Source organism: Acomys minous (genome assembly GCF_964271855.1).
Source record: "Acomys minous genome assembly, chromosome: 9".
NCBI lineage: Eukaryota > Metazoa > Chordata > Mammalia > Rodentia > Muridae > Acomys > Acomys minous.
In genome coordinates, this window is record NC_140490.1 from 80,593,724 (window position 1) to 80,619,114 (window position 25,391).

General features: G+C 56.1%; 2 protein-coding genes across 3 annotated transcripts; one reads left to right on the forward strand and one right to left on the reverse strand.

The window, feature by feature from the left end:
• Positions 1-4,103: 4,103 nt before the first annotated feature.
• On the reverse strand, positions 4,104-10,486 carry POLR2E (RNA polymerase II, I and III subunit E). Its single transcript, XM_084795618.1, has 7 exons — positions 10,307-10,486; positions 7,867-8,041; positions 6,147-6,343; positions 5,861-5,919; positions 5,702-5,780; positions 5,134-5,205; positions 4,104-4,741 (listed from the first exon to the last, which is right to left on the reverse strand). The coding sequence occupies exons 1-6, from the start codon at positions 10,361-10,363 to the stop codon at positions 5,140-5,142; spliced, it is 633 nt and encodes a 210-aa protein (XP_084651744.1). The 5' UTR covers positions 10,364-10,486; the 3' UTR covers positions 4,104-4,741; positions 5,134-5,139.
• Positions 10,487-22,368: 11,882 nt separating this feature from the next.
• On the forward strand, positions 22,369-25,150 carry GPX4 (glutathione peroxidase 4). 2 transcript variants are annotated; one of them, XM_084795603.1, is made up of 6 exons: positions 22,369-22,527; positions 23,369-23,463; positions 23,558-23,854; positions 24,663-24,687; positions 24,763-24,822; positions 24,902-25,150. In XM_084795603.1, exons 1-6 carry the CDS (start codon positions 22,444-22,446, stop codon positions 24,932-24,934), a joined length of 594 nt encoding a protein of 197 aa, XP_084651729.1. In that variant the 5' UTR covers positions 22,369-22,443; the 3' UTR covers positions 24,935-25,150. The 2 variants fall into 2 exon arrangements, with proteins under 2 accessions (XP_084651729.1, XP_084651728.1); XM_084795602.1 differs by lacking the exon at positions 22,369-22,527 and adding an exon at positions 22,846-23,106.
• The last annotated feature ends 241 nt before the right edge of the window (positions 25,151-25,391 follow it).

Consider the following 25,391-nt stretch of genomic DNA (forward strand, 5'->3'; position numbering starts at 1 on the left):
TTGTTTGTTGTTTGTTTTGAGCCCTGGTTATCCTAAAGCTCCTTACATAGGCCAGGCTAGCCTTGAACTCAGGGACCCTCCTACCCATCGGAATTAGAGGTGTGCCCCACAACACCCAGCTGCCTTTTACTTTTGTAAAGATTTGCGTTATGAGTCTGGTGTGTGGCCTGTGTGTCTGAGCTGTGTGTGTGCAGTGCCTGGGGAGATGAGAAGTGGGTGTCGGATCCTGAACCTCGGTCCTGTGGGGGAGCAGTCACTGCTCAACCGGTCCTGGCATATGTCTCAAACCCGTCTTCCTTGGTCTGTTTTCTTTTTTTTTGTTTGTTTTGGTTTTGTTTTTGTTTTTTTGAGACAGGGTCTCTCTGTGTAGCCTTGGCTGGTCTGGATTCACTTTGTGGACCAGGCTGGCCTTGAACTCACAGCAATCTGCCTGCCTCTGCCTCCCGAGTGCTGGGATTAAAGGCGTGCGCCATCACACCCGGCTCCTTGGTCTGTTTTCTACATCTGGTTCAAGTGAGGGGTCTCAGGCCCAGGCCATGGGGACCACTGTGCGACAGGAGCTCTGGGGAGGTCCTGAGCTAGGCGATCCTGAACACACCCTTTCCGTAACAGTTCCCTGTCACTCAGGGCAGCGTCACCCAGGAGAGTGTATGGGTCTACTTTTATTTTACTTTTCCCATTTTGAGACAGGACCGAAGAAACTGGCCTCAAAACTGCTGTGTGGCTGAAGAAGACCTTGAACTCTGTTTTTTGTTGTTGTTGTTTTGTTTGTTTTTCAAGGCAGGGTTTCTCTGTGTATCCTTGACTGTCCTGGACTCACTTTGTAGTCCAGGCTGGCCTCGAGCTCACAGCGATCCGCCTGCCTCCCAAGTGCTGGAATTAAAGGTGTGTGTCACCACGCCTTGCAACTAATTCTTTGATGTAATAGTAGCAGTTTAGGTGCTGGAGTTTGACCAGGGTTCTAGGTCTTTCTGTGATGTCCTGGCTATGTGACCTAGGGTGTATGTCTCTGTCTCCTGGTTTTATCTGTTGTGTGTGCTCCTGTGTACGCAGTGGACAGCTTGCAGGAGTCAGTGCTCACCTTCTACTGTGTGGGGCCTGGGGATGGAGGTGAGGCTGGCAGCAAGCCCCCTCACATGCTGAGCCCTCTCTTTATGTTTAGAGGGCTAGCCTGTGGCCCAGGCCAGGTTTCACTCACAGTATCCTTCGGTTTCAGCATCCCGAGTGCTGGGATGACAGCTGCGTACCATCATACCCAGGTTGCCAACTTCATTTTATTTTTAATTTTTAGTTCTTAGTTTTCGAGACAGGGTCTCTCTGTGTAGCCCTGGCTGTCCTGGAACTCACTCTGTAGACCAGGCTGGCCTCGAACTCAGATCCAGCTGCCTCTGCTGAGATCAAAGGTGTGTGACAACATGCTAGGGTTTTTTTGTGGGTTTTGTTTTTAGACAAGGTCTCTCTGTGTAGCCGTGGGTAGCCTAGACTCACTTTGTAGACCAGGCTCTGGCTCGCACAGAGATCACCTGCCCCTGCCTCCTGAGTGCTGGGATTAAAGGTGTGTGCCACCACACCCAGAGCCCCGCCCAATTTTTTGTTTTGGTTGTTGTTTGCAAACTTTATTTAAAATCTGTTGTTGCGTGCCTGTCATGCCTGCACAGTGGAGGCAGGAGGAGCAGAAATTCAAAGTGTTCTTCAGCTACATAGGGAGCTCCAGGCTACACTGAGACCCTGGGAGGAGAAGGGCCGGCAGCCTGCCCTTCCAGGCACAGGAGTCAACAGGAATCTGCCACCCTGATACCAGCAACAGAGGAAGGGACCTTCCTTCCTGGGGGGCAGAGGGGGATCCTGGTGCGGGGGCTTCCTGCTGAGGGGTCAGCCAGGCGCCTGCAGCAAGCCACAGGCACAGATAAAATGCCTGAGGGCTGGCTGATTCAGAGAAGGTCTGGACAGATGCAGTCACAGTCACCGTCAGCACTTCAGAGGCGGCCCTGTTCTTGGTAAACAAGATGTCTTGGCCCCAGGCCAGGGCCCAGACTTGGGAGTCTGAGTTCAAGAAAGGAAGTAACGGGGGTTGTAAACGTGTTTGACCTACTGTGTGTAGGACTTGGTTTTTTAAAAGTTTATTTTTAGGCAAGGTCTGCTGTGTAGCCCTGGGTGGGCTGAAACTCAGAGCCCCCTCCCTCCCCAAGGCTGGGATCAGAGCTGGCAGCACCCCCGCCGCCACCACTTTGGGGGTAAAACACGCCGTCCTCCACACTATGTCCAAGCCACTGAGCCACACCCTGTTCATGACTTATGAGAAGTCACGAGAACTTTGACGAGTGGCTCAGAAGCAGTACAGGTCATGAAAAGGCCACCGAGGCACAGCGGCTAGGAATGCTGACTGCGGCGCTGGGCTAGAAACCCAGGGCTCCCCACTTCTGGATGGATGCTCCCCACCAAGCCACACCCCCACCCCCAGCGTCACAAGGGGCTCGCTGTTCTTTATTGTATGACTTGCAGAGCGTGCTTTAGGCTCTCAGCCTAGGGTGGTGACCAGATTGCTGTGAGAACCTTCAGTGTCACCTCTCCTGGTTAGCTGTCTTTGCATGGCTATGCCACTGTCCCCATACCCAAGCCCAGGTGCATTGGCGACATTAACTCCATCCCTTCCTCAAGTCCCTTCTAATGACCCTGGAGGCCTCTGGGACTACGGACTTCCACATTGGGCAGCTCTGGGCTGGATGACTTTTATTGTCCCTCCAGAGAGAGGCGACCCATCCTCCCACAGGATCCACAGGGAACTCCAGGAGCCTCGGTCACGGGTGGAAACCACTCCACCCTATGTGTCTGTGGTGCCCACAGCACCCCAGGAGGGGACGAGTCAGCCATTAGCGGCATCTCAGGCTGGCCTTGCAGACTCCACCTGGTCACAGGAGGCAGGTGGACCCTGCAGGGACACAGTGAGGTGGCACTCGCTGCTGGCGCAGGTCCCAGCACCCACACGGCAGCCCATAACCATCTGTAACTTCAGTTCCAGGGAATACAGACACAAAACGGGAAGAGGCTGTGAGGGGCAGCACAGGCCTTTGATCCCAGCCCCTGGGAGGCAGAGACAGGTGGATATCTGCGAGTACCAAGCAGAGAAAATGCCTCAGCTCTCATCTCCAGCAGACAGGACACATGAAGCCCCACGCGAGCCTCCTGCGGACAAGCCTGGAGGCGGATAGTACCCAGGAAGGCCCTTGGGGGGGCTAGCCTGGGCTAACAGGTTATCCTGACCTACACACCCATACAAGCTGTCAAAAACAAGCATCTTCACCTACTTGCGGTGGTGCACACAGGAGGCTGTGAAGTCTCAGGGCAGCCTGGGCTACACACACAGGGAGGCTGTCCCACCAAAGACTCCACTCCTGTGTGGTACGGATACACTAACAGGTCCAACAGCCCAGTCAGTGTCCAAGGAAGGGCAGGCGCATAGTATGGGCGGTCAGCTGTGAACTGGAGTGTCGCGCAGCCACAGACAGGACAGCGAGGCTCCAGCGATATGGGCGGAGCCCTTGGGACTCTCAGCTCCATGAGACCCAGACGTTAGTATGGGACAGTGGTGGATGTGAAACACAGGATGGGGGGCAGAAATGGCCGGGGCTGACGGCCAACGCCATGTCCTGGGATGACAAGATGGCGGATGAAGCATCATATGAGCAAACTCAGCACTACTGAGTTGTGAGTCTAAGAAAGGATGGGGACTTGGGCACAGCTGGGATAGACTGGTGGCGACCGTGTCAAAAGCTGCTGGTAGCCAGCTGTGAACAGGTACCTGGGGCAGAGCACAGCTGAGGCCTGAGGCTCTCAGCTTCCAGGCCACCCTATCACTCCAGCCTCCAGGTGAGCGGTGGAAAAGAAAGAGCTGGGCGTGGCCCAAGGTGCAGTGCTCGCCTTGCGCAAACCTCCCCAGTGTCACAACAGAGGCTGGCCTTCCACCGTCCAGAGGAAACAGCAGCAGGGTTCTGGCTGCCCCCGCAGGAGCCACTGGGTGCCACAGGGGATATGTGGGAGTGCCCTCCAGGACCCATCATGCGTAGCCCAGCCACACTATGGGGCTCTGGGATCAGCACAGTAACTTATCTCCACAAAATACTTTTTAATTCTCAACAGAGTCCTACAAGAACGGAGAGCCCGTGCTCGCTTCGGCAGCACATAACTAAAATTGGAAAGAATGGAGAGCCCTGGAAAGACCAGTGGCGTCAGGCGATAAAGGAGTTGGGGTGTGGCCAGCACTCAGGTGGCATAGGCAGGACTGAGCATTGTGGGACAGTGGCAGTGCCCAAGGCTATGTCCCCTGAGACACTGGCCAGGGCAGAACTCTTTGGTCCATGGGAGCAGTGGCTTCGGGCCTGGTCCTCAGCCAGGCAGAGAGCTGGGCAGGAGGACAGCGGTGAGCTGCGAAGGGCAGGTCGGGCGGCCCCAGAGGCTCCTGCGCATGTCCCAGGCCGTGTGTGGGTTCCTTTTTTTTCTTCAGGTTTTCTCAGACAAGGTTTCTCCGTGACAGACTCAGCAATCCTCCTGCCTCTCCTCCGCCTCCCTGGGTCTGGGATTACAGGCGAGCGCTAGGACATCAGCTCTGGATTCCTTCTGAATGTTTTTTAGAGCCTCACACTGGAACGCTTGCTGGGCCTGGACCGCGCTTGCTCAAGTCCACAAACTTGCCTTGAAGTCACAGCAATCCTCTGCCTCGGCCTCCAGAGGGCTTGGATTTTACCTGGGACAACAATAGAAGACTTTCTTCCTCTGTTTTTTTGTTTGCTTTCTAAGACCTCACCACACAGCCCAGCTCTCTTGGAGCCCCAGTGCACCCCGATGTCCTGGAACTCAAGAGGCCTCTTGGGGCCCTCTCCTTATGTGTGTGTGCACACCCACATGCGAGCTGCAATGATGCGCAGAGGACAACGTGCAGGACGCAGTGCTCTCCTTCCATCCAGCAAGTGCACAGGCTGTGGCCAAAATGTCTCTCCCAACAGTTCCTAAACTTTAGAAAGGTGTGGCGCCATGTGCTGGCTGGAGAAGGCAGCCCGGGCTCTCTACTGGGTCAAGGACAGGCAGCAGGGTACGGTGGCCAGCAAGGGTCACCCAAGGATAGCATTAACTCCTCACCTGCAGCTACTGCACCAGGCGGTAGGTGATGTAGCGGCCAGCCGTCTCGCTGGGTCGGATAATCTTCACAACCTGTGGGGCAGGCAGGGCTGGCTAAGGACCACTGTCCTCTGGCCAGAGGCGGGGAGTGGGGGACACGGATGAGGAAGCAGGGTGCTTTAGGAATCAAGAATCCTGAACGGAGCCGGGCGTGGTGGCGCACGCCTTTAATCCCAGCACTCGGGAGGCAGAGGTAGGTGGATCGCTGTGAGTTCGAGGCCAGCCTAGTCTACAAAGTGAGTCCAGGATGGCCAAGGCTACACAGAGAGACCCTGTCTCGAAAAAACCAAAAAAAAAAAAAAAAAAAGAATCCTGAACGGGGCCGGGCGTGGTGGCGCACACCTTTAATCCCAGCACTCGGGAGGCAGAGGCAGGTGGATTGCTGTGAGTTCGAGGCCAGCCTGGTCTATAAAGTGAGTCCAGGACAGCCAGGGCTACACAGAGAAACCCTGTCTCAAAAAACAAAAAAACAAAAACAAAAAAAGAATCCCGAAGGCCAGAAGAGGGGAAGATGGTCACAGCCTCTCACCTGCCCTCGCTTGATTCCAAAGTACCGTGCCACAGGGTCCCCAGCTTGGATCCTCGGCAGCTGGCTCTCCCGAAGCTTGCTGGAACAGTCAAGGAAGCACCAGTGGGCAGCACTAGGGTGGTGTTCAGGGGTGGCATGGGGAAGGCAGGTAAAGGATACTATCGAGCCAGCAGCTCTGTCACCTCCTCCTTGGTCATGACCACATGCTCGGGGACCAGCTGTGGAGACAGAGACTGCCATGTAGCCATCAAGAGCAGGACAGAGGACACACTCAGGCTACCCATAGTACCAACCTGAAGGCTCAACGCCAGGGCACCAAAACTGGGGAGCCACTCTGCCACAGCATATGAAAGGCAGAGCCCGAGGCTGGGAACATCCATGACCCTGCTCCCCAGCCCACCCCGCCATGCCATGCAATGCCACCCAGGCTCCCCTGCCGACGCACCTCGTGCTCCGTGATGTTGATGAGGAGCTCCTGCTGCAGGAACTGCTCCAGCACGTACTTGGGGGCCATGTCCACCAGGGACTGCTTGGCAGAGGGCGTCATGCCCTGCTGCACCACAATCAGCGCCCGCGTGATGTTCTCCTCCTGCATGCGCTGGCAGTACACCTTGATGGTCTTGATGCCCACCTTGGGCTCCTCTGCGGACACACAGGCACCTCGCACCCACAGCTGCAGGCAGCACCGCCCCTGCCTGTGCTCAGATTCTACTTGCAGGGGAGACCAGGACGGCCAGCGGCCTCAGGAGTGCCGCACTGTGCCCAGACCCTGGGGCCCCTCCTGAACAGGGGGTGCAGACCCTCAGCTGCTCTGAGGTTGGGAGGACATGGTGTCACCAGCTCGGGCAGCCTGTGTGCACAGGGGCCTAGCCTTGGCTCCCCAGACAGAGTGGGGCTCACTGGACCATCAGGACATGGACCTGCAGGAGCTGGCCCAGGTGTGCGCGCGCGCGCGCGCACACACACACACACAGACACACACACACACTCAGGTTTGCAAACTGTTGGATCTCAGACTCAACACACCCACTTTCTTTATTTCTTTCTGAGATCTCGGGGCATCTCTGGATCAGCAGTTCTCAACTGGGGTTTCGGTGCTGGGACCCTTTGAAAACCATAGCTATTTGCATTAAAATTTATAATCAGGTATGAAGTAGCAAGGAAAGTAATTTTAAGGTTAGGGGCCACCACAACATGAGGAGACACAGAATTAGGACCACTGAGCATCACTGGTCTACACAGCCCTGGCTGTCCTTGCCTGTCCCTGCTCCCCCCGCTGGGACCACAGGCATATGCTACCAAGCCCGCTCTGCACTCCCAACCTAACACTAAAAACCCAGGCTGCAGAGCCAAGTTTTAAAGGAGACAGGCTGTTTGGGGATACCAGGAGGCAGCTGGACAGGGAACCCCCTCCCCAGCCCCATTGAGCTGTTGAGACAGAAACTGCGGACAGGAGCTGTGCTGTAGACAAGAGTCGGGGGACAGAGGGCTGTGCTGTAGACAAGAGTTGGGGGACAGAAAGCTGTGCTGCAGACAGCAGTCGGGGGACAGAGGGCTGTGCTGCAGACAGCAGTCGGGGGACAGAGAGCTGTGCTGCAGACAGCAGTCGGGGTACAGAGAGCTGTGCTGCAGACAGCAGTCGGGGGACAGAGAGCTGTGCTGCAGACAGCAGTCGGGGGACAGAGAGCTGTGCTGCAGACAGCAGTCGGGGGACAGAGAGCTGTGCTGCAGACAGCAGTCGGGTGACAGAGGGCTGTGCTGCAGACAGCAGTCGGGGGACAGAGAGCTGTGCTGCAGACAGCAGTCGGGGGACAGAGGGCTGTGCTGCAGACAGCAGTCGGGGGACAGAGGGCTGTGCTGCAGACAGCAGTCGGGGGACAGAGAGCTTTGCTGCAGACAGGAGTCGGGGGCCAGAGGGCTGTGCTGGACTCAATGGGTGAACAGGGAAAAGGAAACTCCCCAGGGTGGGGCAGAGGCAAAAGCAGACAGGTTGTTCCCAACCCTGCAGGCAAAACTGGGCCAGGGTGGGGCCCACTCGCGGGGCGAGCAGAGAGCAGTGAGATCATAATAAAGCGGGAGAGCTGTTATAGCTGCCATGAGGTGGCACCTGAGCAAGGTCTGGATGATGCCACCAGAATAAAGCAGCCACGGAGACAGGTCCTCACCTGGGAAGAACACAAACATCTGGTCCGTGGGGTCATCATTGTGGGCCACCAGCACGGTGAGGTCTGTCCGCCTCGGTCGGCCTTCGCTCGGCTTGTCCCCAAACTGTGCCTTGAACTCCTCAAGTGTTTGATCCAGCTCATCCTGGGTCACCAGGTAGCCACGGTCGTGACACAGCTGCAGAGACAAAGAGGCAGCTGTCCCCAGCACTCAGCAGCCCAGACCAGGAGTGAACAGGGCTGGCTGCGGGGAGAGTGGGGAGTGACCCTGAGCTGACCCTGACTACTGCAGGCCACGTGGCTGGGCCACCACTACACTCTCCACCACAGGCTCTGGGTAGGCTGGGACCACAGAGACCCCCCAGCCAAGCCTGCCTCCCTCAGCTCCCCTTCCTCACTGCACACGTAGGGCAACCCCTCCAACACAGGGACCACACGCCACCTTGCTCCTGTGCAGTCTTGGGCCCTGATGAGGGAGACTGGAGCAAGACCTAGGGTGAGGACTGAGGAACAGGCTCAGGACCAACCCTGGGCTCCACCCAATGCACCATAACCCAAAACTCTGCACAGCTCTCTCACCACTGGGGTCTTGTGGGCTCAACTTAAACACCAAGATTTCTTTGGTTTTTTTCTTCTTTTGGTTTTTCTCTGTGTAGCCCCGACTGTCCTGGACTTGTTTTGTAAGACCAGGTTGGCCTTGAACTCACAGAGATCAACCCACCTCTGCCTCTGGAGAGCTGGGATTACAAGCTTACACCACCCCCAACCCCTCCCTGCCCGACCAAGATTTCTTTTACTATTATTTTTGGGACAGAGGCTCAGTGTGTAACACGGAGTGATCGCAAACTTTTGAAATAGGCTGTGCGAGTCTTGAATTCAGCGGCTGACCCGAGTCTTGGGATTGAAGTCGTGAGCCACCAAATTAACATTTGTGCCTTTTATTTCTCTCTACAAAACCCTGACTATGCTGGAACTCTCTATGTAGACCAGGCTGGCCTCGAACTCACAGCGACCCGCCTGCCTCTGCCTCCTGAGTGCCTGGCTCGTTTTATCTTTAAAATATTATTTTTCAGCCGGGCGTGGTGGTGCACACCTGTAATCCCAGCACTTGGGAGGCAGAGGCAGGCGGATCTCTGAAGGAGAAATAAACCTGTTTTTTAGGATTCCAAGTGCAGGATCGGAAGGGTCTCATGAGAGAACAGGTGAGGTTAATTCATTAGAAAAGCAACCACCTCGTGCAGGAGCTTAATTGTTGCCAGCTGAAAAGATCCCCTGAATTGACTCCGGGAGGAGATATATAAATGAGTCCAGTGGAGGCTGGAGAGATGGCTCAGTAGTTAAGAGCACTGCCTGCTCTTCCAAAGGACCAGGGTTCAATTCCCAGCACCCACATGGCGGCTCACAAATGTCTGTAACTCCAAGATCTGACACCCACACACGAACACACAAACTAAAATTAAATAAAATATCTTTTTTAAAAATGAGCCCAGAACTGGAGGCGGGGCTTTTTGGAGACTTGGGATAGATTTGGCTGTTCATCGCTGCATTTCAAGACGTTCCTAGAGAGAACCGCTCCAGGGGAGGCTTCAGAGCTCCGGCTCCTGCTGAAGTTCTGGGTTCTGGTTACCCCAGGTTCCAGCAGAAGAAATCCTGTGGCTCATGCCCAGAGAATCGTTCCTCGGAACTGATATCCTTACGGTTTTGTTATTGTGTCCATTAATCCTCATTTCCTACTGTTTTGGTTAGTCGGGTTATAAGGGACGTATGCTTGGTCACTAGTTGTTAATAAAATATATTGGTTAAGAAAATTGAGTCTAAGCCGGGAGTGGTGGCGCTGGCCTTTAATCCCAGTGCTCGGGAGGCAGAGGCAAAAAAATCTCTGTGAGTTCGAGGCCAGCCTGGTCTACAAAGTGAGTCCAGGACAGCCAGGGCTACACAGAGAGACCCTGTCTCTAAAATCCAAAAAAAAAAAAAAAAAAAAAAAAAAAGGAAAATTGAGTCTACAGGTCTCTGTGAATTCGAGGCCAGCCTAGTCTACAGAGTGAGTCTAGGTCAGCGAAGGCTACACAGAGAGACTCCGTCTGGAAAAACCAAAGCATAAATAAATAAATAAAACATTGTTTTTCACCCTATGTATGTCTGGTATCCCCCGAGCCCAGAAAAGGGCTTCAGATTCCCCGAAACGGGGGTAACAAGGTTGTGAGCTGCCGTGTGCGTGCTGGGGCCCCTGGAGCGGCTGCCTAATGTGAGAGCCCCATGCGGCGCTGTCTCCCGTCCCCGAACCTGAGTACACCCGGGGTGAGGAGGCTGAAGCAGGAGGATTGCCAAGAGTTGGAGGCCAGCGCGGGTCACCAGCCGGGGACGCCGAGGCGGGAGGACTGGGCCCCGCGGGAAGGCAACCGCAGCCCGGCGCTCGCCCAAAGCCTCCCCACGCGCAGCTCACCTGCATGATCGTCTTGCGGATCTTCCAGAGCCGGTAGGTCTCCTCCTCGTCGTCCATGTCGCCGCCGCCGCCGCCGCCGCTGCCGCTCAGAAGCAACCACGAACGCACGCTCCCGGCCGGCGAGCACTACGCCTGCGCCGGATGGCGAGCTAGATGTCCCCGCCCCCTCCCAACACACAGTGCGCCTGCGCGGAACTCCGGAAAGGACTTCACCCCCCTCCCCCCCAGCTTTGTTCTGTCTTGAGCGAACGCCTGAATAGAGCGACTTCCACGACAGGCTGTGCGGTGGACGACCGCAGCGTTGCAACGGCCCAGAGGGAAGATCTCGCGATACTTGACCTGCCATGGGTTCTCTGTTTAATTTACTGTGCTGCAGACCACGCCTTTGATCTCCGGCACTCGGGATGCCGAGGCGGGCGGGTCCGCGAGTTCGAGGCCACCCTGGTCTAAAGCTTCGAAAAACCCAAATTAAAATTAAGGAAAAAAAAAAAAAGGAAGAAAGAAATCAGAGCCAGGTGCACGCTTTTAATCCCAGCACTCGGGGAGGCAGAGGCAGGCGGATCTCTGTGAGTTCGAGGCCAGCCTGGTCTACAAAGTGAGTCCAGGATAACCAGGGCTACACAGAGAAAAATAAAATAAAATAAATAAGTTGGGAGGTTAGAAAGGTGGGGTAATCTGGGAAGAACTGAGGAAGAGGAAACATGACAAAATTATATTGTATGAAAAAAAATTTTGTTTTTCTGAGATAGGGTCTCTCTGTGTAGCCCTGGCTATCCTGGACTCACTTTGTAGACCAGGCTGGCCTCAAACTCACAGAGATTTTTCTGCCTCTGCCTCCCGAGCGCTGGGATTAACGGTGTGCACCACCACACCTGGCTATTGGTTTTTTTGTTGTTTTTCTTTTAACTAAAAGAAATAAAAATAGGTACTTGACTAATTTGAAACTGTGGATACAGAAATAATAGGAGAGCTCTTAGCAGTCTCAACAGGACTTCTGCCCAAACCTGAAGACCCTAGATAGCAGCTGTGCCCCTCCCCCAGTGCTCCCCGTGAGTAAACGTCTCACCCCAAAGATCAATAGTGGAAAGGGCTCTAAAGCCCAAAATGTGGGCCCCAGCACGTGGCCCAGAGGCAGCACAGCTGGGGGACTGGTGGTGGCGGGGGTGGGGGTACACACCTGCGTCTGCTGGCGTGGCCCCAGGTCTGTCCAGGCCTTCAGCACACGCATTCCTTTCTGGATCCAGAAAGAGGGCAGAGTTAGCTGGGCGTGGTGGCGCGCGCGCCTTTAATCCCAGCACTCGGGAGGCAGAGGCAGGCGGATCGCTGAGTTCAAGGCCAGCCTGGTCTCCAAGGAGAGTCCAGGACAGCCAAGATAACATAGAGAAAACCTGTCTCGAAAAACCAAAAATAAATAAGTAAGTAAAATTTTAAAAAAAGAGGGCAGAGCTAGTGGGCTAAGGGGTTGGAGACCTTACAGAGGCCGGAGGCGGAGCGGAGAGTGTCAAAGCGCAGTGTTGACGCAGCAAGCGCCACGTTTGCTTGACTGGGCTGCGGGCTCGAGAGTCGCCCTTTGCCCTGGACTGTGACACAGGCCGCGTGGGAGCAAAGCGCAAGGCAAAGCCTGCTTCAGGATAAGGACGTGGGAGGGAGGGGGGAGGGGCACTGGGGGAGGGGAGGGTGTGAATGGGGGGGTGGGGGGGAGGAGCTCCTGCTCCTAGCTGTGCAGTTTAGCACATCTGAACTTTTTTCTCTCGGCATGGAGTGTGGATTAATGTTCCTGTTGCAACTGGGCAGTGGTGGCGCACGCCTTTAAATCCCAGCACTTGGGAGGCAGAGGCAGGTGGATCACTGTGAGTTCGAGTGAGTTCAAGGCCAGCCTGGTCTACAAGGGGAGTCCAGGACAGCCAAGGCTACACAGAGAAACCCTTTCTTGAAAAACCAAAAACAAACAAAAATGTTCGTGTCTCACAGGACAGGGGGATGGGTTCTCTTACCCACTGAGTCTACTTGCATGTCCGACCTTCTCCAGCAACAGAGGGGCAGATGGGAATTTCTCTGCACTCAGTGTCACCCAGGCTGGTGTTGCAGGGCACAGGAAGCCGCATGCCAGTTCAGTCTCCCACGCCCCAGCCTTCAGCCTCCTCCTCACAAGGCCAACCCCAGAGGTGAGAGGCCGACGTTGGGGCCTCTGGTCTCTGTTGAGCCCGTGGCCTTTCCCAGGGTGAGTGAGCTGCTGAGCACAGAAGCCATGTTCGGGGTTGACAAATCTCAGTTAGCCACAAGTGGAGCTATAGAAGGCAGACAGAGCAAGGGGAGGACAGAGGGGACATTCCCAAAGCCCCTGCTGGTGGGGAGCAGCCACCTCAGGGAGGGAGAGATGCAAGAGGTGACCACCATCCTACCTCCACTTGGAATTATTGTACTGGGGATATTTTAGGGTTTTGTTTTAAGAATTTAATATGAGCCAGGCAAAGGTGGCGCACGCCTTTAATCCCAGCACTCGGGAGGCAGAAGCAAGTGGACCACGGTAAGTTCGAGGCCAGCCTGGTCTACAAAGCGAGTCCAGGACAGCCAGGGCTACACAGAGAAACCCTAGCTCGAAAAAATTTAGTATGTGTTTGCCTGAATGTATGTTGGTGCCCATAGGCCGGAAGAGGGCGCTGGATTTACAGATGGTTGTGAGTTACCAGGTGTTGAGGAGTTGAGCCCATGTCCTCTGTAAGAGCAGCCAGTGCTCTAACCACTGAGCGAGCCATCTCTCCAGCCCCCATAGCAGGAGTGTGGACTGCTGCTTTATTCCTTGTGTAAAAACATAAACTGAAAAATTCATGGAGCCTGGCTGTGGTGGTGCACGCCTTAATCCCAGCACTTGAAGAGGCAGGCAGATCTCTGTGAATTCAAGGATAGCCTGGTCTACAAGGGGTGGACAGCCAGGGCTACACAGAGAAACCCTGTCTTGAAAAACAAACACAATGGGGCTGGAGAGATGGCTCAGTGGTTAAGAGCGCTGCCTGCTCCTCCAGAGGTCCTGAGTTCAATTCCCAGCAACCACATGGTGGCTCACAACCATCTGTAATGTGATTTGATGCCCTCTTCTGCAGATAAAGAACTCATATACAATAAATAAATTAAAAAAAAGAAAAACAAACACAAACAAAAACTTTAAGGGAAAAAAAAGAGGGATAAGGACATAAGAAATAAATGATTGGGCTGCAGAGATGGCTCAGAGGTTAAGGGCACTGGCTGCTCTTCCAGAGGTCCTGAGTTCAATTCCCAGCACCCACATGGTGGCTCACAGCCATGTGATCTGATGCTCTCTTCTGGCCTGCAGGTGTACATGCAGACAGAGCACTGTATACATAATAAACAGATATTAAAAAAAGACAGAAATGATTATGGTCCGTTTTCAGTACGAGGTATTCAGGTAAGCAGGAAGCACGGGGTGTCCTCCCTGACTGTCCCAGGGGCCTGCTCTCAGCTCACCGTAAGGCTGCCAAGTTGCAGTCTGAGCCCCAGGAGGATGGATGGGGAGATCAAATGGGGAGGGGCTTCCAGGAAGAATGTCTGCAGGGCCCTGCCGGGAAAGGACAGCAGGGAGGGTGAAGGCCATCGTGCCTTGCCATACGGGCATGACACCTGCGGCTGCCTGCTGCTGATGCCTGACCTTGCAGGGTAAAACCATCCGGCTTTCACGCATGCGCAGAATGCCTTTGATCCTGGTAACCTCATCCGCTCTCTCTGCCCCCATCGCCCAACCTGGTCCCCTTCCGTGTCACGCCCTGCCCCTATGGTAAGCCATATTTCCTTGTGTGATGGTCCTGGGAAAATACGGGCCAAGGCCAGGGGTGCACACAGAGTCCTTGCACTGTGGAGACAGAGAGAGGAGGCTAGCCATGAGGCTAGCCTGGGCTACTCAACAAGACCTTGTGGAACACTCAAGGCAGGAGTTAAGTCCTGTGTCCTGTAACTACAGCTTCCAGGGGACCCAGGGCCTCTGGTCTTCGCGTGTACTTGCCCTCACATGCAGACCCACATCCAGATATACACAGAGACTTAAGTAAAAACAATTTAAACAATAAACACGTACTCAGGACGCAGAAGCAGGCAGACCTTCGTGTTTGTGACCAGCCAGGGCTACATAGTGAGACCCTGTCTCAACAACAAAACAAAAACCCAAAACCTAAAAACCTCACACTAAGCAGCACCCTGCTTAGAGCCAACGCAGCACGCGCCCCGAAGCCCAAGCTGAGGCAGGAGAATTGCTGTAAGTTTTAGGCCACTCCGGGATACACAATGACTTCTATGCCTATTTGGGCCGCAGAGCTAACACGTCTCCAAACAAAACAAAACACAACCGAAGTCTGGGTTTTCTTTGTGGCCCGGAACGTCTCAGCAGGGGTCGGGGAGGGGGCGTCCTGCTGCTCCGGGGGTGGGTGGGGGGCTCGGGGTCTGCGGGGCGGTTTCCACATCCGCGGCTCCTGCCTTAACCATCTCTCTCTCTCCCTCGGGCCCCTTTCAACCCTGCACAGCAGGGACGGGAGCTGTCCCAGACCAAGCTTCTGCGACAACGGATCTGAAATGGGGATAAAGGCCAAGACGAGGCAGGTGTCGTGGCAAGCAGGAGGAGACTGTGTCTGGGGGCGAGGGAGCCAGCCACCGCCAAGTTGGACAGGGTTGCCATGACCTGTGAGCCTAAAAGGAGGAGGCGACTTGGGGCCCCAGGGCAGGAGCTGCACCCCCGCGGGGTATCAGGGCTGAAGGAATGCCAGGTGGGAAGGCAGGGGGGCGGCCCCAGGGAGGGAAGAGGACACAGGAGGGTTGGCGGCCGGGGGAGAGCAGACGGGGGATGCCTGAGAAGAGAGCCCTGGGCCAGGTGACAGGCGGCCGTGGGACTGCCCTGCTGTTCCTCAGAGCAGTGAGTGGGTAGGAAAGGGCGCTGCCTGGAGCGTTTGGGCCCCACGATCCAGAGGTACAACAATGGGGAAGGGGCGGGTCCCGTCGATGACCCCGTGGCCTCTGCAACCTGGACTCCCTGCCCAGCCAGGGGACCCGAAGCCCCAACACCAAAGGGCCGATGGTGAGAGTGAGTGCTCTGGACAGACAGGTGCTGGACAGACAGACGGCTCAGTGGTTAGAGCATGCAGCTGTGGTGGGGGAGCCTGTTTGGTTCCCAGCGTGCAGGTGGTGGCTCGCAGCCACTGGTGACTTCAGATCCAGGGATCTGACAATTCCGTTCTGGGGTGCACGCGTACATACTCAGAGAAAACCAAACAGGTAAACAATGACCGTGGGATTTCGTAATTCCGTCGTGGGAACAGTCCAAGAAGGAAGGACTCACAGACCCACACAAAAACTTGCTCACGTGGCAAAGTAAAAATAAATAAATAAATAAACCGTGGTGGCACTGTACAATGCTAATCCCGGAAGGAGCTCAGGAGGCAGGAGGTTTTCTGGGAGCTCAAAGTCAGTTTGGTGAGCCAGGCGTGGTGGCGCACGCCTTTAATCCCAGCACTCGGAAGGCAGAGGCAGGTGGATCACTGTGCGTTTGAGGCCAGCCTGGTCTACAAATCGAGTCTAGGACAGCCAGGGCTACGCAGAGATAATTCTGTCTCAAAAAACAAAACAAAACAAAAAATCAGTTTGGTCCACAGAGTGGGACCCTCTCTCTCTAAAAAAGAAAAAGAAAAAGGCTGGAGAGGTGGCTCAGTGGTCAGATCGCCAGAGGATCAAGGTTCGACTCCCGGCACCAACATGGCGGCTCACAACTGTCCATAGGTGCAGTTCTAGAGGATCTGACACCCTCATTTACATGCGTGCAGAACCACCAAGTGCACGTGAAATAAAACTTTTGCCTGTTCGTGGGACCCTTTCCTGCTACTGGGGGGCCTGATCCAGCCTTGAGGTGACAGGTGACGGTGGTGTGTGCCTGGTCTGACCATGGCTTGCTATTCAGCTATGTCTGTTGATGCCCCTGGGTGGCCTGCTTTCTTCTGAAGGGGGGCAGAGTTGGGGTGGATCTGAGGGGAAGGGGAGGGGTGGAGGGAGACTGGGGGGAGGGGATGGGGGAGGGAGGCTGGGGGAGGGAGGGGTGGAGGGAGACTGGGGGGAGGGGATGGGGGAGGGAGGCTGGGGGAGGGAGGGGTGGAGGGAGACTGGGGGGAGGGGATGGGGGAGGGAGGCTGGGGGGAGGGGAGGGGGAAGGGAGACTGGGGGAGGGGAGGGAGGCTGGGGGGAGGGGAGGGAGACTGGGGGGAGGGGAGGGAGACTGGGGGGAGGGGAGGGAGGCTGGGGGAGGGGAGGGAAACTGCAGTCAGGATGTAATGTATGAAAGGGGGAAAAAGAAGGGAAAGGCCAAAAGCAACCTGCTGTTGTTTTTTGAGTTATAAACACAGGCTAGGCCCTCAGCCAGGTCAGCTGACTGGAATTCCTAGTGCAAACACTCTCTGAGGAAGCCATGGAGCATTTGGCTTTGACTTTCTGGCCCTTCTGGGGCTGAAGGGGCTGTCCCTCCCCGCAGAGCTGAGTGGCACACAAAGCAGCTTTGTCTGAGAGCAGGCAGCATCCAGGAGTAGCACACTGGAGACAGGCCCCTTCTCGGAGAGAGGTCCCGGCCACACTAGCCAGGGCCTTCTTTTCCTTGCTTTGTTTCAGTACTGGGGCCCTGGTGCCCCCCCCCCCCACAGTACAAGGGGCTCCTGTAGCCCAGGGTGACCTCCAGCTCTGCAGTGCTAGGGTGAGAGTTGGTGCACACACGGCCCCTGCTGTGCTGGGCTCATGGGCATTCAAGGGGGCTGTGAGCTCAGAGCCCAGCCTCAGTTGTTCATTAAAAAAAAATGTGTGGTAAGCCGGGTGTGTGGTGCACACCTTTAACCCCAGTACTCGGGAGGCAGAGGCAGGCGGATCTCTGTGAGTTCGAGGCCAGCCTGGTCTACAAAGTGAGTCCAGGACAGCCAAGGCTACACAGAGAGACCCTGTCTCAAAAAACCAAAAACCAACCAAACAGAAGATGTGTGGTGTGGTGGCAGCGAGGCCTCTGATCCCCAGAGAGGGGAAAAAGGCCAGTCCGGTGAACATAGTGAAACTGTCAGAAAGAAAGATGGCTGTGGTGGCCCCCAACCATCCACAACCCCAGTTCCAGAGGACCCATCCCCTCGTCTGACCTTTTTAGAGGCCAGGCACACACATAATACACAGACATATATGCAGACCAAAACACTCATGCACAAATAAAATAACTGTAGATCAATAACATAAAAGTGTAAAAGGAGGGCTGGAGAGATGACTCAATGGTTAAGAGCTCTGCCTGCTCTTCTAAAGGTCATGAGTTCAATTCCCAGCAAACACATGGTGGCTCACAACCATCTATAATGTGATCTGATGCCCTCCTCTGGCCTGCAGGTGTACATGCAGTCAGAACAATGTATGCATAATAAAAATAAATAAATCTTTTAAAAAAAAGTGTAAAAGGAAAGGCGTTACCTGGATGCTGTGTTCCAGAATCAACATGCCTTCCTGACCCAAGCCTGAAGGAGTAAGGGATTGAAGAAGACAAGGGCTGGCCTGGGAGGGCTTGCATACGCTGACCACTGACACCACAGTTTATTGAGAAATACAGCAACTGCTGCGCAGTGGCGGCACGCGTCTTCAATCCCAGCACGCGGGAGGCAGAGGCGGGGGTGTTAGCGCTCGGCTGCAGCCTGCCGACCTGTGATGTCACTGCTTACCTGTCACGGGGGCGTGGGTGGCCCTGGCCAGGGCCATATAAAGGGCACCCTCCACGTGGTGGCTCTACCTCACCTCTCTACTTCTCTGCCTCTCCTCTCCCTCTGGGGTACCCCCTTCCCCCTCCCCTACCCTCCCCGCCATGCTCATCTAATAAACTCTGTCTGGTACCTTGTATTCTATCATCCGCCTTAATCTTTAAATTTTGTATATAACACTGATGTCAAAACCTGGGATTGAACCAGGGACCTTTACTTATAAAAATTAAAGATTGAAGCAGGGCGTGGTTACGCATGCCTTTAATCCCAGCACTCAGGAGGCAGAGGCAGGCGGATCGCTGTGAGTTCGAGGCCAGCCTGGTCTACAAAGTGAGTCCAGGACAGCCAAGGCTACACAAAGAGACCCTGTCTCAAAAAACCAAAAAAAAAAAAAGATTAAAGATTAAGGCGGATGATAGAATACAAGGTACCAGGCAGATAGTATGTTATACGGAGTTTATTAGATAAGCATGGGGGGGGGAGGAGGAACAGGGGAGGGGGGTACCCCAGAGAGAGATAAAGAGGTAGAGAAGCAGGGGAGTAGAGGTAGGGGGACAGCGCCATGTGGAGGGTGTTTTTATGTGGGGGCAGGGCCACGCCCCTGTTGCAGGTAAGCAGTGACGTCACAGGTAGGCAGGCTGAAGTCACAGAATCCTGACAGGTGGATCTCTGAGTTTAAGGCCAGTGAATGCCAGGGCTACACAAGGAGAGACATTGTCTCAAAACAAACAAAAGAAATAAGCATCTTATACACTGTTTGCTGAGGGAAAAGATCAAGGTCAGCAGAGAGTTAAATCAGCCAGTCAGCAAAGAGCTCAGGCTACCTCAGACACAGCTGCCTTAGGAGAAATAATCATAGCCCTTCATGGGAGAAAGCCAGGGTCTGGGGACCGAAACCTTAATTCTTGCCAGGCTTGGTGGAGCACAGAGAGGCAGGCGGATCATTGTGAGTTCTAGGCCAGCCTGGTCTACAAAGTGAGTCCAGGACAGCCAGGGCTACACAGAGAAGCCCTGTCTCGAAAAACCAAATGGAGAGAGAGAGAGAGAGAAAGCCCTGGGTTGGCTCCAGACCCTTTCACAGCGAGAAATCTCTCCATCGCTTAGAGATCAGCAAAGTCACGACAGCTCCAGATCGGTTCTGGGGGACGCACGAAGGGAACAGCCCTGCTCTTAGCCCCCCTAGTCAGTCCTCAGCCCTCCTAAGGCTTCCTAACTCGTCCCATTAACACAGCTCCTCATGTTGTGGGGACCCCCAAGCATGAAATTATTCTGTGGCTACTTAATAACCAGGAATTTGTTACTGTTATAAACCATAATGCAAATGGCTGTGTTCTCTGGTGGCCTTAGGCGACCCCTGTGACAGGGCTGTTGGATCCCCAAGGAGGTCCCAAACCCACAGGGTGGGAACCGCTCGCTGCCTTAGCTTATGTGTAGCCTCACCTACTTGGGTCAGTTAAACATGTATGACAGAGACACAAAAGGGGGAAGATTTACAGTTTATAAATATTCCTTCAGTCACCTGGACACAGACTAGGGTCCCCTGAGAGACCGGGACTTAAGGAGAAGCCAGGGCCGCAGGACTCGGTGACCCTGGTTTTGAACTCTAGGCTTTGATATGGGGGACAGGGCTAACGGACAGCTGTGAGCCGGAGCTGTTTATTATAGAGGCGGGCTGGATGTTGTAACACCTCTGAACCGTCTTGTCTTCTCTGTCTGTACACCTGCGTCCTGCTCGGTTAGAGGCCAGAAGGCCGCTGAGCCCTGAGCTCTCCCTAAACTGAACTTGATCCACTTTGCATAACTTAATCTTTCCTAAGCCGGTTTAGCAGGTCGCCAAGGACATCAGCTTCTTCCTCCCCGGGGTCCCCCCCAAGCCCCCCCCCCCCAGCTGGCTGGCAGGCGTGCACCTGTTATTTCACTGCTTGGGAGGCGGGAAGCTCTAAGAGCCTGAACTCCAGCTGGGAAAAGAGGAGAAAACTGGTTTTAGAAAACAGCCAGGAGTGGTGGCGCACACCTTTAATCCCAGCACTCAGGAGGCAGAGGCAGGTGGATCTCTGTGAGTTCGAGGCCAGCCTGGTCTACAAAGCGAGTCCAGGACAGCCAGGGCTACACAGAAACTGTGTCTTGAAAAACTAAAAGAGAAAGAAAGAAAGACAGACAGACAGAAAGAAAGAAAGACAGACAGAAAGAAAGAGAAAGAAGGCAAGAATTAGAGACTAAGGTTGTGGCCCGGGGCTCACTCCGTAATTTTAAAACCTGGGGTTTGCACCCAGCACCTCTAAGCAGGCATAAAGACATCTGTCACCCCAGCACTCAGGCAGTGGAGGTGGTGGAGATCAGGAGTCCAAGGTCACCCTTAGCTGCACAGTGAGTTCCAGGCCAGCCTGGGCTCCATGACACCGTCTCCAAAATAAGTAAAAGCGAGGTCTCTCTCTCTCCCCCCGGGTCCTTCTTTGGAGCTGGTGGCTTCGTGCCGTTGCCCTGGGCTTCATTTCTCCACTGGTGAAATTAGGATAAAGCTGGGGTCACTGGAGGAACCGGGTACCCCACATAGAAACCCCTCCCAGAGCCGGGCGTGGCTCCGTTGCCCCGGCCCTGGGTCTGTTTTTCATTTCTGCCTTCATCTCAGTTGACACTAAGCAGGAAGCCAGGGACGGGGTGCTGCTATTTACAGCAAGTCCTGGGGGGCTGGGGGGGCCACAAACAGCTGACTTCCTGAGGGCCAGTGGTGGAGCCAAGAAAGGGGCTTCCTGGAGCAACTGCCTGGGCAGCCGGCCTACTCCAGGGGCCTGGCCACGGGATCAGAGTTCAGTGGGGCGGGGTGTGGGGCAGGCAGCGGGCCGGAGGAATTTCATGAGTCACCCTCAGTGTGCAGGTGCCGCCACACAGGGAGGACAAAAGGCCCCGCAGTGCTGGGCTGAGGTGTGGGGCCTGGGCAAGGGCACAAGTGACACTGGGTGACAACTCTGGGGCCCTCAAGACCTGGGGCTGCTTTTCTTGTTTGTTTTGTTGGTTTCTTTCAAGACAGGGTCTCTGTGTAGCCTTGGCTGTCCTGGACTCGCTTTGTAGACCAGGCTGGCCTCGAACTCACAGCGATCCTCCTGCCTCCGCCTCCCTGGTGCTGGGATCACAGGCGTGCGCCACCACACCCCGCTCATACCTGGAGCTTCTCTGAGGCCCGCGGTGGCACTGGCGGTGGCGGCCACGCTTGCTTCTTCCTCCTTGCCACCTGGTCTCCTAAGACAGGGTCGTAATGTAGCCCTGGCCGCATCCAAGGGCCGGGCACGGGCGTGGCCGCCACCGGTGCCATCTTGTTTCTGAGGCAGGTTCCCTCACTGACCCGAGCCCCAAGGATCTTCCTGTGTCAGGGCAACAGCACCATGCGCAGCCCGTCGCCCAGGTCCTGAGAGCCGAACCCAGTCCTCGGTGATGGCACTTAGTCCCGGAGCCCTCTGGGCACCCCAAGTCTATCTCCTTCCCATGACTCAGTCCGTACGCCCCCCCTCCACTCCCCCCAGGATCTACAGGGGTCAGGATCGGGCCTGGCGTCCTAGCAAGCAGGAGTCTAAGGCAGTAGGATTGCTGTAAGCTCTGAGCTCCGGCTTGGGTTGCCGCCCTCACTTAGCATGCTCCAGGCCCTGGGTCCCATCCCTGCACTGCACGGTGGGTGCACATCTGCCACTCGAGTTTTAATGAGGCAGAAACGGGAGGATCAGGAGTTCAAGGTCGTCCTGGGTACACTGAGTTTAGGCTAGCCTGGGCTAAGTAAAACCAGCTCTGAAAAAGAAGAAAAATAAGAGAAATGGACTTGGGGTGATGTAGCATATACACTTGCGATCCCAGCAAACTCAGGAGGCTGAGGCTGGAGGAGGAGGGGGTTCAAGGTCATCCTCTGCTACATAGACAGTTCAAGGCTAGCCTGGGCTACCAGAGATTCTGTCTCCATTAGAAAAGGGAAGCTCATGTACTCAGAGGGGCAGCATAAGGGATGGCAATTGCCTCGCTTTCTGTTCCCAGGGGTTCCCCTAACATCCTGGCACCCGGCCCGGCTGCAGGCCACCTCGCGGATAACTAACTGTCCGCAGCCCCTCCCAACGCGCAACCCGCGCGGACGCGGCTCCCGTTTCTCCGGTTTTTCCCCCGCCATTGAGCATGCGCGGCTGCTGACAACAACAAACCCGTAAGCCCCGCCCCGCCCCCCGCGCCCCTTCATCCCGGCTCCCCATTGGCTGCCGGCGCCTCGCGTCTGCGGCGCAGGCGCACCAGGCCCCTCAGAGACGTCATTGGGCGTGGCCGAGGGCGGGCAAGGCAGACTCGGCCGCGCGCGTCCATTGGTCGGCTGTGTGAGGGGAGGAGCCGCTGGCTCCGGCCGCCGCGATGAGCTGGGGCCGTCTGAGCCGCTTGCTGAAGCCGGCGCTGCTGTGCGGGGCTCTGGCTGCGCCTGGCCTGGCGAGCACCATGGTGGGCGCGCTAGGGGACCCGGGGGATCGCGGGCGGGGGCGGGGTGCGGAGCCTGGTCACCGTGTCCAGGGTGGAGACCGGGGGTCCTGGGCTCGGGTGGCGGGAGTAGGGGGCACCCGGGAGGGAGGGCGGACTCCCCGAGGCTGGGCGAGGCTCGGCCTCGGCGGAGGAGCCCCCCCCCCCGTGGGCTGGGGACACCCCGGTCGGTGTCGGGGTCACCATTAGCGGGCTCTGACCCGGGTCGCGCGCCCCGCCCGGCCGGGCGCGTCACAGTCGGCGGCGCCTTGGCTACCGGCTCTTTGTCCCCGCGCTGCGCTCGGGACGCGCAGACCGGCGGGCATGGGCCGCGCGGCCGCCGGCTCCCCGGGACGTGGCGGGTCCCCGGGAGGCCGGCGACGGCGGGAACCTCGACGCCACAGCCCTCGGAAGCGCCCGGGCCCCCGGAGGAGGAGAGCCGGCGCGCGCCGCCGCAGGAGGGCGCGCCCTCGCCGGGCAGAGCGGATCCCCGAGCCCTTCAACCCCGGGCCTCTGCTGCGGGAGCCTCCCAAGTGCAGCAACTGCGCCGAGCTCCTGGGCTCGGTGTGCGGCCAGGGACACCCCCGCCGCCCCCTTCCCTGGTAGCCTTGTCTAGGGAGTCCACGGCTTCTTTCAGGACGACCTGAAAGGGGCGCGCGTTCGGAAGGAGGAGGAGAAGGAGGAGCCTCGACTCTCCACCCAGTGCCCCAGGGCTTGATTTTTATTTATTTATTTATTTTATTATTATTATTTTTTTTTTTTTTTGCGCGGGACTTTCCTCCCCTGGGAGGCCTGGGGTAGGACATTGCGTTTCCCTGTTTTACAGTGCGCATCCCGTGATGATTGGCGCTGTGCGCGCTCCATGCACGAATTCTCAGCCAAGGACATCGACGGGCACATGATTTGCCTGGATAAGTACAGGTGGGTGCCTGGTCACGTGGGCGATGCAGGACCAGTCTGAAACCGGGGCTCACCTGCCCGATGGCCCCATTTCCCACTCCTTTCTCTCTCTCAGGGGTTTCGTGTGCATCGTCACCAACGTAGCCTCGCAATGAGGCAAAACCGACGTAAACTACACTCAGCTAGTCGATCTGCATGCCCGCTACGCCGAGTGTGGTTTACGAATCCTGGCCTTCCCTTGCAACCAGTTCGGGAGGCAGGAGCCCGGAAGTAATCAAGAAATCAAGGAGTTTGCGGCAGGCTACAATGTCAAGTTCGACATGTACAGCAAGATCTGTGTAAATGGGGACGATGCCCACCCACTGTGGAAATGGATGAAAGTCCAGCCCAAGGGCAGGGGCATGTTGGGAAAGTGAGTGGCTCCGGGGGAGTTGGGTACTTAGGCCCCCCGGGGGGAATGGGTGCCAACTTTTTAGTTTATTTGTTTTGAGTGTGTAGAGGGTCTCACTGTGTAGCTCTGGGTAGCCTGTGACTCCCAGAGATCCGCCTGCCGTGCCTCCAGAGTGCTGGGATTAAAGGCGTACACCGCCTGGCCTGGCCTCAAAGACTTACTTTCTTGTATTTTGTGTATGGGTGAGTGTGTTTATATGCACATCACCTGGCTGCAGAGGCCAGAAGAGGGGAACTGAATCTCCCAGAGCTGGAATTAAAGGGGGTTGGTATCTACCATGTGGGTGCTAGGGGCTGAGGGGGTTAAAGTCCTTTTAATCACTGATCTGTCTCCACCGTGCCTCCTGCCACTCCCCTCACCCCCCCAGATTTTTTTCATTTTGTGTATGGGTATTTTCTCTGCACAGTACATACATGCCCAGTGCCCTCAAAGGTCAGTAGCGGGCCTGGGATCCCCTGGAATTGGAATTAAAGACTTTTGTGAGCCAGCATGCATTGTGCATTGTGGGTGCTGAAGATGCAAACCACCCCTCCCCCCCTCCTCCAGAAGAGCGGTGCATTGTTTTAACCACTGAATGAGGTCACCACCACACCCCCATTTTTTTTGAGGCAGGGTCTCACTATTGTAGCCCTGGCTGTCCTGGACTCTCTAGACCAGGCTGTTTGAAGTCAGAGGTCCTCCTGCCTCTGCCTCCCTGTGCTGGGATTAAAGATGTGCGCCACGGCCCTGGTGCCACTTCTAACGCTCTCTCCCCTCCTCTCTCTCACAGCGCCATCAAATGGAACTTTACTAAGGTAGGAGTGGCATACAGTGGGGGTGGGGGGGGGCAGCGTCCCTGCATCCAGTCAGCATGTCTTTTCTGCCCCCAGTTTCTCATTGACAAGAACGGCTGCGTGGTGAAGCGCTACGGTCCCATGGAGGAGCCCCAGGTGAGTGGCGCCTTGGCTGAAGCAGCCTTGATGCGGCCGCGCGGTGGCCGAGGCGCGTCTGACTGTTGTCTCCCCACAGGTTATAGAGAAGGACTTGCCGTGCTATCTCTAGCCCACAAGTGTGTACCCCCACCGAGCCCCCCCCCGCCCTGTGACCCCTGGAGCTTTCCACCCCGGCACTCATGATGGTCTGCCTGCAAACCAGCCCGCTGGTGGGGCAGTCCTGAGGACCTGGCGTGCATCCCCGCCGGAGGAAGGCCCAGAGGCCTGTGGCGCCCAGCTCGCACTTTACCCTGGCTGCCTTGTGGGAATAAAATGCAGAAATGTGGGCCTGTGTCCTTTGGTCAGGACTTGAGTGCACTGGGGATCAGAGGGCAATGGCTACGCCCAGGACTCTGCAGGTGCAGATCTGGGTCAGCTGGTCACAAGTCCCTGCTGAGCCTTGAGGGTCTGCTCAGGCCAGCTGGGAGGACCGGGTGTGCACAGGCCTGGGCCTGCCCTGAGGCTGTATCTGTTGCCTGCATTTGGGTGTTCCCTGTGGGGCCTGGGGGGCAGGAGCTGCCTACTGT

Coding starts and splice junctions, on each gene's coding strand:
- POLR2E (XM_084795618.1), bottom strand. CDS start 10,363: ATGGACGACGAGGAGGAGACCTACCGGCTCTGGAAGATCCGCAAGACG. Junction 5,920..6,146: donor TCAACATCACGGAGCACGAG/GTGCGTCGGCAG, acceptor CTGTCTCCACAG/CTGGTCCCCGAGCATGTGGT. Junction 5,206..5,701: donor TTGGAATCAAGCGAGGGCAG/GTGAGAGGCTGT, acceptor CCTGCCCCACAG/GTTGTGAAGATTATCCGACC.